The sequence below is a fragment of the Mytilus trossulus genome, chromosome 9, assembly GCF_036588685.1.
Source record: "Mytilus trossulus isolate FHL-02 chromosome 9, PNRI_Mtr1.1.1.hap1, whole genome shotgun sequence".
Classification (NCBI taxonomy): Eukaryota; Metazoa; Mollusca; class Bivalvia; order Mytilida; family Mytilidae; genus Mytilus; species Mytilus trossulus.
The window spans coordinates 19,738,139-19,754,358 of record NC_086381.1 but is presented as its reverse complement, the minus strand read 5'-3'; the positions used below and the strand labels follow the sequence as shown (position 1 = coordinate 19,754,358).

General features: G+C 30.8%; 1 protein-coding gene across 1 annotated transcript; it reads left to right on the top strand.

Moving 5' to 3' along the window:
- The first annotated feature begins 7,052 nt into the window (after positions 1-7,052).
- On the top strand, positions 7,053-15,879 carry LOC134685269 (uncharacterized). Its single transcript, XM_063544865.1, has 3 exons — positions 7,053-7,218; positions 8,240-8,487; positions 13,198-15,879. The coding sequence occupies exons 2-3, from the start codon at positions 8,485-8,487 to the stop codon at positions 14,323-14,325; spliced, it is 1,131 nt and encodes a 376-aa protein (XP_063400935.1). The 5' UTR covers positions 7,053-7,218; positions 8,240-8,484; the 3' UTR covers positions 14,326-15,879.
- The last annotated feature ends 341 nt before the right edge of the window (positions 15,880-16,220 follow it).

Below are 16,220 nucleotides of genomic sequence, written 5' to 3'. Positions count from 1 at the left end.
TTAACCGGCAGATCAACTAGACAAAAAGTATGATTTTAAAACCTTTGATTTTTTTCCAAAAGATTTTGTGAAGTTTAATAGGAACTTAAATCGCGTAAATTTATATACATATGTTTCAAAACAATCAGTCAGTCAATTATATTTCTGCATGATATCGTTCATATATATAAATATAGACATTATTTGTGCATCCAAAACATTTGTTATAAAACTATTTTACTGTTTCATTGTCTTTTGTGACTATTTTAAAACTCATCAGCATACCGGGAACCTGTAACATGTAAAAGAACATTCTCAAACATAATTTATTTTTCTGATGTAAAACTAATGAAAATAGAACCAAAGCCTGGTGTGTATATTTAGTCAAAAGACATGTGGTTGCCATGTCACTACATTTACCATTAGATACCCTAAGTTTTACAAAATTCCGTACAAACAACTATATATTGTCGGATCAACTACTTGTTCGAAGCAGTCGTCCATTAGATCGATAAAATGTCTGTCTGTAGTGAAAAAAGGGTCTTTAGAAATACTGTGAAACAGTTTACTCTGAAATAAATTATATCAAAACTTTTGATTTTTATCCCCGTATACAACTATTGCCCATGTGAAATTGAAAATCTTTTTAAAAAATAATCTACAAAACGTTTCAATATTTAAGTGGTACCATACGCTACATTATTTTCACTTTGGGATACCATACGGCATATTATTTTTTACAATGATCAAAAAGGTAAACCATACTACACAGAGAAGCAAGTGATCAGTATACCGGAGTTTCTTACTAACAACATATTTGTTAAATTAAGAGGTAGAATATTTCAAGAAATTGTCTGAAAATTCTTATTCTTATGGGAACGCCCTGAGTGCCTCTCCTTGTCAACTAATCTTTATTTTTCATACGAGTCGGTGTTCCTTCAGACACTTTGCAAGACCAAGAAGACTAATCCAGCCATATCATTTAATTTCACATTCAGAGTTATTGATATGTTCTTTCCATTCCCAATTCAAACTTTTTTTGATTGGTTTCTGTTAATACATCCTCTAGAACTAGATATTACAGAAACATCAGACATGACTTTTCCGCATCAATGTTTAGACTTATATTTAGAATTTGGCAAACGCAGTCATCTTAGAACAGGATTTTGTGACAAACGAGACGAATTAAGAAATTATCAATTTTTACCCAACCGTAGTAGCCATATTCCAAAGTACTGACTTCATCTGCATATGAGAAATACATTTTCCAACTTATTACGTATACAAGAGCGTGCAGTGGCTACTCAGACTTTATAAAACGTCAACAGTGTCTTAAGGGCATACGATACAGTTTTGATCCTGTATTTACAAGTTCATGAAAATTTGCATAAAGGCTATTTTTTACCTGATTAAATCAAATATGTAATAAAAAGTATACCTTCATGTGCTACTTTTTGAGTAAAATGAGGTCGAAATTTTGTATATTTGCTCGAAATTCAGATTTGTGGCCGTAATTTCTTTTTCGAAAGAAAGACATAACTTTTTTGTCATAAAAGATATAAACATTTTTTATATATAAATAATCGTTAATTTCTGTTTTTTATAAATATCTTTAAAAAATATGCATTTTTTTTAATTCAGAAATAACTCATATTCATCAAATGTTCATGAATTGAGGAATTGAGGAAAAAACGTAATTTTTTACTGCATGTTTATCACAATTAAAAAAAAATCCTCTATTTACAGTTTTATAAAATTTGGGTCACATAATCTCCCTGCAAAATGAAATCAAATGCAGTTTTGAAAAATAGGGGTCCATGAACTCGTTTTCAAATTAAATCAGTTTGAATGATAAAAATCAGTCGAAAAATGCATCTTTTCCCGATATGTCACCGTTTGACTTCGCGAAAATAACAAATTACGTTAGCAACGTCATAACCTTCCCTGTAACTGTATCGTATGCCCTTAACAGAAAGTTGACGAAGAACTAGGGTTTTGTCAAATAATATCCCCATTCTTTTTCGTTAAACGTTCATCGGAATATACCAAGGACTTGATACAAATAGGGTTTCTACTTCACACATAAAAAAAATTTATTATTGTCTAACATATTTTGCTTAGATAGTTTCATTATTATGCTTTTCTGTTTTTCGCGGTATACATACTTGTTTGTTTGTAGTGATTAAGATTATAACACAATGTTGAACGCTGTATTGAATTAAGAATTGACCCCTCCCCCTTTTTCGAGGTTGTTGTAACCTCTTATAATTTGAATATTGATTTCCTCAAAATAAAGACTTCCCATATTGCAGTATATGTTATTGACCTCTACATATTACGGTTAATGACATTTGTTGTACATTTTGTCTAAAGTTTTATAATTTATTCAATTTTGTAACAAGTTCTTCACATTTTAAACACAAGAATTTTTTCTTTTATTTAGATGACTGTCAAACATAAATACAAATAGTGAAGTGACTTAAACCATAATTTTTGCATAATGCATCCTTCAACACATAACTTAATTATATATCGTTCGAAAGCTCACTATCTGTACTATCTGTTTTTCCCAGAAGGAAAGAATTCGATAAGTGCAATTTCCGCCAAATCATGACCTTAGGTATGTACGAATAAGTACAAATCTTTCGAGATGTCAGCTTCAATTCCTAATTTCATATAATAAAATTCTTTATGCAAACAATTTAAAAATTAAGCAAATACATTAACAGTCATGCACTTAGGGACGACATCAAAAGTTCAATGATGAATAAAAAAAACTTAATTCATATAGTTTTTTTCACTGACCCCCTTACCCCCTCATTACTTAATTTGGGAAAAATTGATTGACCAATAAAGATATATATAATTTCGATGTCAATAAAAAAAAACTTGCAGCAATTTTGACCACACCCAAAATTATTTGAATTAAGTTTGTTATCCTTCGTTGATTTTTTTTATGTCGTCCCTTATCAAACGCATTATTCAATAATTTAATTTTGGATGTAACGCGTCTTCTGATTGGCTGACGTTATTTTGTTATGAGCCCATAGACATAATTTAGTCATGTGACCGTGACGTCATCAACGTTTTTTCATGGTTTTCTTCGTTTTAAAATTGAATTTAGAATTAAATTATAAGAAATGACTGTAATATTTTTTTCTGTCTATTCGAAATAACATAAAACATATGGTGCACACTGTTAAATAACCCGCTACGCGCGTTATTCAGTGTGCCCCACATATTTTATGTTATTTCTTCATAGACAGAAAAAATATTGCAGTCATTCCTTAAATATTTGAAGAGTGTTTTTGATAGAATAATATGTTTCTTTTTATAAAAAAAGTTAACAAAACGAGAGAAAATCAAAAATGTTGTTTCGAAAGAAACTCTTACCGCTTTAAACTTGTCTAGCCCTGTAATTAGCATTCGAGTAATTTTTGGAATCATTATTTTTTAATAAATATGTTTACCTATGTTATGAATTTTGGTCTTTTATTTTTGCTAATGTGTTTTGTATGCCCTTTTTTGTTTCTTTTTTATATGTATTTTTAGTGCTATTTGTGCTATGGTATTTTTTATTGTAATCTTGTATTTATTTATTTTTTGGTAATGTGCTATGTCTATATGCCTTTTAGCGCATCTTCGTTACATACTAGTATTTGTAAAGTTTTATAGTGATTAATTGTATAACACAATCTTGACTGCTGTTCCCCTGTTTTTGATATTTTTACCTATTATGTCTGTTTGTTTTTTTTCACACATCGTAGTCAATATAATGGAAATGTATGCGACTATCATACAAGTGAGTGGTTTAGCTAGCTATAAAACCAGACTTAATTCACTATTTGCTACATAAGAAAATGCCTCTAACATGTCAGGAATATGACAGTTGTTATCCATTCGTTTGATGTGTTTCAGCTTTTTTTTTCGCCTTTTGATTAGGTACTTTTCGTTTTCAGTTTTCCTCGGCGTTCAGTATTTTAGTTATTTTACTTTCTACATTTTAGTTACCCGTATTCATTCAAAAACCGCAGCATTTATTGTAGTTCTTTTTTTGCAAAGGAGAATTAAGTTTGTCTAATTGCTGGTTTCTCATTCCTATGTTGCCCTCGATTTGGTCGCAAATTCATGTTTGCATTTAAACATGAATTGGAGAGGTACATTTGTGAAACAGTTCAATTTCGGAGGTTTTTTTCTCAAGTAGCTCGTTCATTTCTTTTTCGATCATGAATAAACCTTCAAGTAATAATATTGTCCTCCCTAATATTGACAATTAGCGAAATGCTTTCTAAACATAGAAATCGAATATGAAAACTATTCGCATATTGCACCTGAACTTTGAATTTTTGTTTCGTTTGAAATAACTGTGTCATTTTATAATAAGTTCATTTTATCTTTTTTTTTAAATTTTATTCACAAAAACCAGGAAAAGGCTTTTTCTTTAATAATCGCTTAAAAGTTATGATTATTCTTGATTTTTTTTAACAGAAATTGCACTGTACGATTTTTTACGACCTTGAAAAGGAAAAGGTAAGATAATAATATTTCTAATGATATACAATGTAGCCGAAAGTTATGTGTATGCATTAAAGTCCTTATCTGATAGGCTTTTTGAAAAATGTTCCTCGCCTAAAATATAGTGTTTTAGATCATACGTCTTGAAATTTCATTCCGTTTAAAAAAAAAAAGTATTATTAAAGTGACTTTGAATTTTGGAAATGCAAATATAAAAAAGAAGATGTGGTATGATTGCCAACGGACAACCTCCCACAAGAGACAGAAATGACACAGAAATTAAAACTACAGGTCACCGTACGGCCTTCAACAATGATCAAAGCTCATACCGCATAGTCAGCTATAAAAGGCCTCTAAATGACTATGTAAAACAATTCAAACGAGAAAACTAACGGCCTCATTTATATGAACAAAAAATGAATGAATACCAAATATATAACACATAAACAAATGACAACTACTGAATTACGGGCTCCTGGGTCTTTTCTACCTCAGACATAGATTACCTTAGCTGTATTTTGCAAAAGTTTCCGGAATTTGCTCTTCAACTTCGTATTTTATTTGGCTTTTAACATTTTTGATTCGAGCGTCACTGGTGAGATTTTGTAGACGAAACGCGAGTCTGGCGAAAATATAAAGGTTCAATTCTGGTATCTATGATGAGTTATTTTCTACCTGTAAAAAAAAACAAACTTTTATTTCTGTGGCTTTCTTCGAATTTTGTATTAGCCAATCGTAACATTTGGCTTCACAAGTAACAGTATCAGGTGCTGAGAAGGCGAGCATATATATTTGAAAAAAAGTTTTAAAACAGTGATTGAACTTAATTTTTAAAACTGTATAGCTTCTCATAAAATTGTATGAAAACTCATTTAATTGGGAATTATCTTGACTATTCGTTAAATCTCTGTTGTACTTCAATAATATCGTTTCAATTAATGCCTTTTTTTTATCATAGCCGTGCTGTGGTGGACCAATCCGTCAGAAACATAGTTATACTCAACGACCTTTTGCTGAAAAGCTCTAATTATTCGTATATTGTAAGTCATCAATTTTTATTGATGGAACAACACTATACTGTCATTTTAATGTGAAGATGTTAGCAAGGAATGTTTACCAATATCGCAAAGACAAGTCATATTTTAAAATGCTATTTACTTTATTCGTGTTAGGTTTGAAATAATATTTAATGCATTACATTCACGAATACTCAAGTTTTGTTCAAATTATGTCTAAACCTTCCTATGTCGGTTATTTACACTTTTATGTGTTATTCTAAGGAAAATTGAAATGTTCGTGTAATTGAAAATTGAAAGCAACACTATTGTTTACCGATGTTCATATCTTATGATTTCATTAAAAACATCCAAAGCAATGTAAGTATTTGAAGGCAAACATGAAATTTCCGAAAGACTTTAACCGAAAAATTGAAAACATTTCTTATCAACTTTCCAAAAATTTTACCGCTAAATTGTTTCCTAGATTATATAAAATAATAAACAATATAGTCCGATGTCTGTTTTACTATTTGTAATTTTGTAAAGCAGCTATTATTGTGATTACAAGTTTTAAACTAAACAGAAAGTTGACAATGTTAATGTGTACACAAACAATATAATAAAGGCAAATAATATGTGTAGAAAAAATGGTTGATGTGACAACTTGTATATTTGCGTTGATATTCCTTTTAAGGTGGTATGGGAGTCTAAAATAAAAATAATAGAATTTGTTCATACATTATCAAAATGTAGTATCTATTGATACAAGTTCAAAAATATTATAACCATTTGATACACCATGTTTCACTGTAAACGTATACCCTTTTATGTATATTTTCCAAAAACAGCTGTTTGTCTAATAATGGAATGTTATCTTGTTTGCAAGGATTCTTTAACATTCAGAAAACAGGATAGGGATGACAAATTAAAGTTAACTTTCGACCAAACCTAACTGATTATGTATGCAGTCCTATCAGCAAACCTTCTGCAGGGTTGAGCAGATGGGATTTTTATCTCAGTTTTATTGCTGGAAAGGGATGTCTGAGGGTAAAATCCAAAAGCCAAACCTAAATTGAATAAACTGTCAGTGTTTTTGATTATGTCAAAAACATTATTTCTTTTTCTCTCGATCAGAAGGCTTCCTGTAAATCGCCATATTTCAAAAACATTTTATACACAGTTTGTTTACACAAGCATGGAGTTATAATAGTATTTTAAAAAACGAACTATAAATACATATACACAAAATGACCAAAATCATAAATAACTTTAACCTACTAGCTGACCTTTAAAACCGAATCATAACACCAATCCCAACAATCTATTACAAATCATTACAAAATCATAATTTATTATTCCGCATTTATAACTGACTTAAATCCGAATTGTTTGGTGCAAAATATGTAAAATAAGACTGTTAAAAAATAACAAATTTTGAAGAAAAAATAGGTCACAATTACACATTCTTTGTCCATTTTTAACATCTCGGCAGTTTTCTTTAAAGGATTGTGACGAATTTTATTTTTAGTTAAGGGGATTTTTCCTGTTGTGTAATAATAAAAAGTGCGTGTTTTCTGTTGAACTCATAGAATTGTCGAGAAAGTTCACAAATGAGACGACTGTTGAACTTGTGTGGTGAAAAGTTATTAGTATTTGGAACTAAAATAGTTGCAGTTAAAGTGAGGACTTTGAAAAGGACACGATGTGCAAAGTCATTAACTTGAAGGTAAGTTTATTTTTCCTGTGATAATAATGATTAAATCGGATTGAGATAACAGCTAAGTAATTAAGTAATGTTATTTCTGTAAGCCTTAAAATATTCTTAAAAACTTTCATGATTGTTGATCAGTTGTTTGAAAACTTATGAATAATTTCAGCACGGAAACTATGAATGTGTCAAAGTGAAAACAACCAAACCAAAGGACAAAGAACAGCAGGAGGCCTTCAACACAGCGAGAAAATCCCGCACCTGGTCCTTAAACCAAAAAGTGTACTATTTCAGTGTGAATGGACGTCATACTAAACTCCAAAACATATAATGAAATAATAAAAAACATACAATACTAGCAAAGACCAAGGTTCCTGACTTGGGACAGGCACAAACAAGTGTCTGGATTAAATATGTTGTGTGAGACTTCAACCCTAACCCTCAACTGGTGAAGTTGAAATCATTCCTTCGTAAATTTTACGGACGCCATCACAAGTTGGTTGACTGTTATGGAATAACTGTTTCACAGATGATATCGGATATGGTCCTTATTTCGTACCTACAAAACCCATCCTTTTTCATGAATATGACCTTCCGAATTAGACAATTTACTGGATTTGTAGTAACATCAGCAACACGACGGATGCCACACGCGGAGCTACTGAGATCACCCACAGTTTTTGGTTGGGTTTGTGTTGCTTAGAGGGACGAAAGATACCAGAGGGACAGTCGACTCATAGATTGAAAATAAACTGACAACGCCATGGCTAAAAATAAACAGACAAACAGACAAATAATAGTACAGAACACAAAACAAAGAAAACACTCAACACGAACCCCATCAAAAACTGGGGTGATCTCAGGTGCTGTGAAAGGGTAAGCAGATCTTGCTTCACATGTGGCACCCGTCTTGTTGCTTATATTATTACAAATAAGGTAAAAAATCTAATTCGGTAGGTTACAATGGATTCTTGTATCTATAAATCGTTGACGTTGAGGTGTGAAAAATAGAATATTTTTTATTGTTTTCTATTTTCAGGGGGCATAACATTCTTTAATCAAGAGAATTTAAAGACGTATAATTGCTCTGTTTGATACAGTCAAACTAATAACTAATGAATTATTCCTACGCAATTACCAACTATCGTAGAAAACATCAAATTATACACACACAAAAATCAAATGGTGACACTGTTGGCCGGATAATAGTTTGCTTACCATGAAAACAACGCTATTGTCCAATAGGTACTGATATTACATATATCCAGGGAAAATAAATTCAAAATGGTAAGTGATCATCTAATCGATAAAAAAACTGAATACGTTTTTAACTTTTTTTATTCGAGCGTCACTGATAAATCTTTTTTGTAGACAATAGGCGCGTCTGGTGTAAATACAAAATTTGAATCCTGGTATTTCATTTTAATATGACCGCAAAATTTGAAAAATTTTCGTCGTATATTGCTATCACGTTGGCGTCGTCGTCTGCGTCGTCGTCGTCGTCGTCGTCGTCGTCCGAATACTTTTAGTTTTCGCACTCTAACTTAAGTAAAAGTATATAGAAATCTATGAATTTTTAACACAAGGTTTATGACCACAAAAGGAAGGTTGGGATTGATTTTGGTTTTTTTTTATCCCAACATTTTAGGAATTAGGGACCAAAAAGGGCCCAAATAAGCATTTTCCTTTTTTTCGCACAGTAACTTTAGTAAAAGTAAATAGAAATCTATGAAATTTTGACACAAAGTTTTTTACCACAAAAGGAAGGTTGGGATTGATTTTCGGAGTTTTGGTTCTAACAGTTTAGGAATTAGGGGTCCAAATAAGCATTTTTCTTGGTTTTCGCACCATAACTTTAGTATAAATAAATAGAAATCTATGAAATTTAAACACAAGGTTTATGAACACAAAAGGAAGGTTGTTATTGATTTTGGGAGTTTTGGTCCTAACAGTTCAGGAATAAGGGGCCCAAAGGGTCCAAAATTAAACTTTGTTTGATTTCATCAAAAATTGAATAAATTGGGTTCTTTGATATGCCAAATCTAACTGTGTATGTAGATTCTTAATTTTTTATCCAGTTTTCAAATTGGTCTACATTAAAGTCAAAAGGGTCCAAAATTAAACTGAGTTTGATTATAACAAAAATTGAATTCTTGGGGAATCCAAACATGTACTTAGATTTTTGATTATGGGCCCAGTTTTCAAGTTGGTCCAAATCAGGATCTAGAATTACTATATTAAGTATTGTGCAATAGTAAGAAATTTTCCATTGCACAGTATTGCGCAATAGCCAGAAATCATCAATTGCACAGTATTGTGCAATAGCAAGTAATTTCAATTGCACAGTATTGCGCAATAGCAAGAAATATCGAATTGCACAATATTGTGCAATAGCAATTTTTTTTTTAATTAGAGTTATCTTTCTTTGTCCAGAATAGTAAGCAAGAAATATCTAATTGCACAGTATTGCACAATAGCAAGAAATATCGAATTACACAATATTGTGCAATAGCAAATTGTTTTTTAATTAGAGTTATCTTTCTTTGTCCAGAATAGTAAGCAAGAAATATCTAATTGCACAATATTGTGCAATAGCAAGAATTTTTTTTATTGGAGTTATCTTTCTTTGTCCAGAAACAACTTAAATCTTTGTTATATACAATGTATTTTCACTTTTTACTACCAACTGATAAATTAAAACAATCTTTACCATTCAGTGATACCAAGCACTTTTTTTACATCTTAATATTGTATGATGTATTTAAATGAGTAGTTATTGTTGCAAACTTCGTTAAACATTTGAATTGTAATCAGTTTTGGAATAAGGGAAAGGGGGATGTGAAAACAAAATTTGGGGTCAATTTTTCTTATTAGTTATTTCATAAATAAAAAGAAAATGTCTTCAAACATTTTTTTGAGAGGATTGATATTCAATAGCATAGTGAATTGCTCAAAGAGAAAACAAAAATTTTAAGTTCATCAGAACACATCCATTCTGTGTCAGAAACCTATGCTGTGTCAACTATTTAATCACAATCCAAATTTAGAGCTGGATTCAGCTTGAATGTTGTGTCCATACAATTAAGATACTTATTAACAGTCTTGCTTAAATCTATTAAAATATGATGTTATGGGGTCCTACATATTGCAGTTGTAGAACAGTATGCTAATGGTAGAGTTACTATGAAACTACCATGATTTGGGCAATGTTAATATATTGAATACTCAATTTCCTCTTGTTGGACATCAGTCTAAACACTTTTTACTAATCTCCAATCTAAACATTTTACAAGTAGTTCACATTTTAAAAAACATCAGTCCACCTTTGTTTTAAGAAAACGACTGTTCCTCATAAATACAAATGACAAATAAATCATACATCTTTTTTTTTAAAATCATCTGCTTCAACTTATTCTTTTCATTTACTTCAACCAGCAAATCAAATACACATTTATCTTTAACTTCCTCAAATTTTGTATCATCCGATCGTAATTTCAAATAACATTTCTATCTGTTGACTCTATTGAGATTTATTGGAGCTATTCAAAATTAACTTTTTAGTGAAAAAACAAATTTGAAAACAACAAACGTTGAAAACTTCGTGTGCATATTAAATCATACATGTATAGTCTTTCAAAAAATTAAATAACTACTTATCCTAATGTTAGGTTATTTACTACTCGTGTATTAATCTATCTCAATTTTTCGATAATACGTTAAAATTATTTTCCTCATAATCACTAGTGGTTATGTGGTAAATATAAAAACAATATTCATTTGTTCCGCTCATTATCAAAACCACCAGAAACGTATTTATTCAAAGAGACAGGAACAAGAATTGTCTGTCATCATATTTTATTAATATAACTTTTCTATCGCTTTGATTTGACGTTTTTGTACGGACAATGACTTGTGTACAAATGTATGGAACTCTATTATATTGTATTTCAATGTTCCATACATCACAAAAAGGTTGGGATTGATTTTTTGGGGTTATGACTCAACCCTTTTAAGAATAAGGAAATACTTGTGTATAAGTCTATGGATCTCTATGACATTGCACGACAATATTTCATTCCATAAAAGGATGATTGGTTTTGAATTTTGGGATAATGGCCATAACCGTTTATTGAAAAGGGGACACTCACAATACTTTGTATGAATTGCTTATTTCTTTACCATTTTCAATGAGGTTTATTTCAATGTTTTGAATTGGTTCTTTATGGTTAGTACTCTAACCGTGAATTAAAGTTGTATTTCGGGCCTCGTTTTCAAATTAGTCCACATTAATGCCAAAAGGGTCCCAAATAAAACTTTGTTTGATTTAAAAAAGAATTGAATAATTTTGGTTCATTGATAAAGGGAAGATTATCGTGTTTTTTTATATTTTTGGTTTGAGTCCTGTTTTCAAATTTGGTTCTCATTATGGTCGTACAAATTTAAACTTTGTTTTATTTTTTAAAAAAAACGAGTTCTAAGGGTTATTTGAAATGTAGAATCGAAATGTGTTTTTAAGATTTATGATTTTTGGGTCCAGTTTTCAAATAGTTTCAAATCGTGATCAAAATTAAACCTTGTTTTATTTGAAATTTATATAAAGAATAAAATTCAAAACAGTGTGGCTGTGGCCATTGATTGACACATTGAATTCATCCATTGACTAGGACAATTTAGGTGAACGTTTGTATGTAACGACCACGAAAGTAGACGTCTACCATACAAACGTTCACCTAAATTGTCCTAGTCAATGGATGAATTCAATGTGTCAATCATATGCTCACTATGCACTTTTAAAATACTCTTAAACTATGGGGTCACCAAAGGTTCTCAACACCTAAATAAAGTAATTCAAAAAATTAATCAGAAATAACACGATGTTTTGATTTATATCAATTATATAAATCAAAACATTAAGATTATTCCTGATTAATTTTTCGAATTATTTTATAATTAAAGGCGTTTAGAAACCTTTGGTTACCCCACAGTTTAAATGTCTATCGTAGGTACGTCGTGAACAGTGGTCGTTACAGACAAACATTCACGTAAATTGTCCCAGTCAATGGATGAATTTGATATGTCAATCAATTGCCACACTGTTTTGAATTTCATTCTATATTGAATTTAAACAATAAATTAATAAAAATCTTCATGTAGTTGGATATTCTAATTCTGACCGTGTATTCAGATTTTGGATTTTTGAAAATATTAGGTAGAAGTCTACTTTTACAATATTTTTTAGCCCTTTGCCACATTTATTTGGCGACAGAAACCTGTGCTGCGTCAAATATTTAATTACAATCCAAATGCATAGCTGTATCAATCTTGAATGTAGTGTCCATACAGTGTACAACTGTTCAGGATTCGACATCTCTGGTCGTAGCAAGCTGCGCGTATTTTATTAAAATAGTTTTAATATATGATACGCAAGACACCGTTTCGTCTACATAAGACTCATCAGTGACACTCAGATCAAAATAGTTAGAAAGCTAAAACAGTATATTAAACTGTAATGCTTTAGTCTAGAATGTTTACAAAAAACTATAATCAAAAACAAATAAGAAAGCTATTATCAAACAAACAAACAAATTTAAAACAAAACACCAAGATTGAACAACACGAATCAACAAAACAATAACGAGTACATGATTTTCAAAAAAAAATAAATTGCATTAATTATCATTACTAGTTTTACAATTCTAATAGATAGTTTATACAATCTGTATTTAGTTCCAAAATGAAAGAAATGAATGCACAATGGCCTTTACATATAAATATTAAAATGTATACGTATACATGTAACTATTTTTACGAAATAGCTGATTTGAGATTCAGTTATCAGAGTTGTGACAATTGAGGCTAACATGTAAGTCATATTTGGAAAGGGAAACATTTTAACCAAATTGTCTGCCCATATTTCAAGTATGTCAAACAGACTGATCTTTGCGTAATTTATATTATGTATATAAAATTTGTTATATTTTTTTTCTTAATTTGCAGAGAAAAATGCAGTGTCGTATGTTAAATATCATATGTTTATTGGCAATGAATAGTGACCTACTTGTAGAAAGTATAAGTAATTGCGCAGTTGAGGAAGTACCAGAAAATTTTACAGTGACACCAGTTACCATTTGCCCTACAGGAAAATATAGAAAAGAAAAAGAGAAAAACTGTACAAATTCATTAGAGGTTTTTCACTGCCTTCCTGATTTGCAGGGAAATCTTTATGAGTTCTGTGGTAGGAGTAGACATGACCTGAGATACCCTTATTTCGTCTTTGATCGGACCAGTAAACTTTATTTTAGCAATCTTGTATTTCCAATATCATCAGGGACTGAGACTGAATTTTATTCCAATTTCAGCCAGTTAATTTTAAAAGAAGATCCCAAGTTAAATGGATTAACCGTTTTTCAAAAGTTGCGAGAAGAAGTGAATAATAATTCAGCTGTTAGTTGCATAGATGATTTAAAGGAACATTTCCTGCCGAGTCGAGAAACTTGTAAAGTAGTCAGTGCGTGTGTACGGCCTCGACACGTTCAATGGATTTTCGTTTATATTGTTGAAGTTCGTGGTGACATTGGAAATATTATCATAAAATGTTTCCCTATGCCACTGACTAATACACTCAAATACGCACTTGTTGCCTTAACTTTGTGTAGAGATAATCACTCTACACTTATTAAACAATGTAGTACACTCCGAGGGAACCAAGAAGACGCTCAAGAAGGGAATAAAACAGACTGCCAAGAAGGAAATAAAACAGACTGCCAAGAAGGGAATAAAACAGACTGCCAAGAAGGGAATAAAACAGACTGCCAAGAAGGGATTAAAACAGACTGTGAAGAAGGGAACAAAAAAGACTGCAAGGAAGAAAACACCATATCACTCACTATAGGTGGGATCTTTACCTGCTTGATTGTTATCGTAGCTGTGTCAATGGTAGTTGAGAATAATTGTCATTTAATAGACAAAATTCGGTCTTTATTTTGTACAATTATTGAAAACAGGCAGCAAGCAGAAAATCATACGAAAGGAACATACGGACAGCCTACAGATGCAAATGAGTGTGATCAACAAAGCCATATGGTATGTATGGAAACTGGTCAAAGTCCTAGTTCGCAGATATAATTATATTGAGGCATCAAATGGGGCATAGCTTTAAGAACAATAATACAAATTGAGAAAAAAAAATTGATGTACTCAATGTTTATTATGTTTAATCAAATATCTGACGAATGAATTTTCGAGGAGTTTAAATTGAAAAAACTAGCCTAAATTTTTACCAAACTTAGACAGAAGCTTGTTTATGTTCATAAGATAGTATCCAGAAGTAAATTTTGTAAAAATAAAATCACATATTTCCGTATTTTACTTATAAATGGACTAAGTTTTCTGCCAGAAAACATCACATTATCTTTGTAGTTAAAGTTTTAAAAATGTTCACAACTTTCTTAAACTATCATAGATTTGTACGAAATTTGGACAGACACTTGTTTATGATCAAAAGCTAGTACCTATAAAAGCTTCTATCTGTTGTTCCGCATTTAGTGTTTTTTTTAAATTTTATAGATTATAAATATATCTGGATTTTTACCAAACTTGGTCAGAAGATTCTTACCATTAAAAGATAGTATCGAGAAGAATATTTTCTTCTTTTTGTCCTCATTTTTGTTGTTCTTGCAATTAACAGCAAAAGTAGGCGAAACACTGGGTTCCGTTGAACTTTACACATTATAATTAATATGATCTGCGTCTGATAGAAATCGACCTAATGTACGTATATTTGTACATTAGTTTGACTGTCCCTCTGGTATCTATTGAAAAATGAAATATAAGATGATTTTTTGGACTGTTTTGTAGGGTTCTTATATCAACCTAATTTTCAAACAGTCGCTGATTTTGCATAGAGATTTTGTCAACCAGAAAAAGGTAATGATTTGCTTAAGGACGATTTCTATCCGACACCGCTCATATTTTTTATGTACTTTTTTTGTTTATCTACTAGGAGAGGGTTGCTTGTCGAGAAATAAAACCACAACTTTAACACCAATTATGTGTCTGTCTCAAATCAGATTCCCCTTCCATATTTTCTTACGTCAATCTTACGTTTTTGGTATACAAGACCAATTTATGTTTAATTTATTACAACTTTCAAAGTACGAGAACGGACGACTGTATGCATGTTGTCCTCTAGATGAGTTGTCATTATATTTTTTGTCCATCGTTGCTGTCTCATTCATAACTGTACTTTTTATGGAGAATCATAATAAGATGTGCATGCCCATGTGACAGGGCTTATATGACATTGTCCTCATATTCATACAATACTGTTTGATATTTATTTGTTATATCTTCAGGGAGGCATTTGTCTCACAATTCAATCAATTCTCAATATAAATGTGCCAAATTATAAGTAGTGTAACATAATATTATGACCAGAGTTTAGTTTTATCAATGAAAGAATCTTCTGAATTTGTATATTGTTTCAGTTTTAAAGTTTTAATTGAATGAATGAAGAATGATTATATATTGCTGTGGGATGATAAAGTATATTTTTATGACTGTCTTGTAAAATCATTTGCACGATTATATTTATTGTTTGTTTGTTAGGGTATTAAAACTTAATGTGGATACATTTTTTATTGATAAGCCATATGTAAATAAAATATTTCAAAATTTTCATTTGCATTGTCTTGTTTAACTTTTGTGTGTTCATGTGTGTATGCGCACCTGCGCATGTGTAAGTTAATCAATAAGTATATTTTTTTTGAAGAAACTAGTGGTCATGGACGTCAAGTTGGTTTCTTATTCCCTATTCCCTATTCGTTACTTATTCCCTATTCCCTATTCGTTACTTATTCCCTATTCCCTATTCGTTACTTATTCCCTATTCCCTATTCGTTACTTATTCCCTATTCCCTATTCGTTACCTATTCGTTACTTATTCCCTATTCCCTATTCGTTACTTATTCCCTATTCCCTATTCGTTACCTATTCGTTACTTATTCCCTATTCCCTATTCG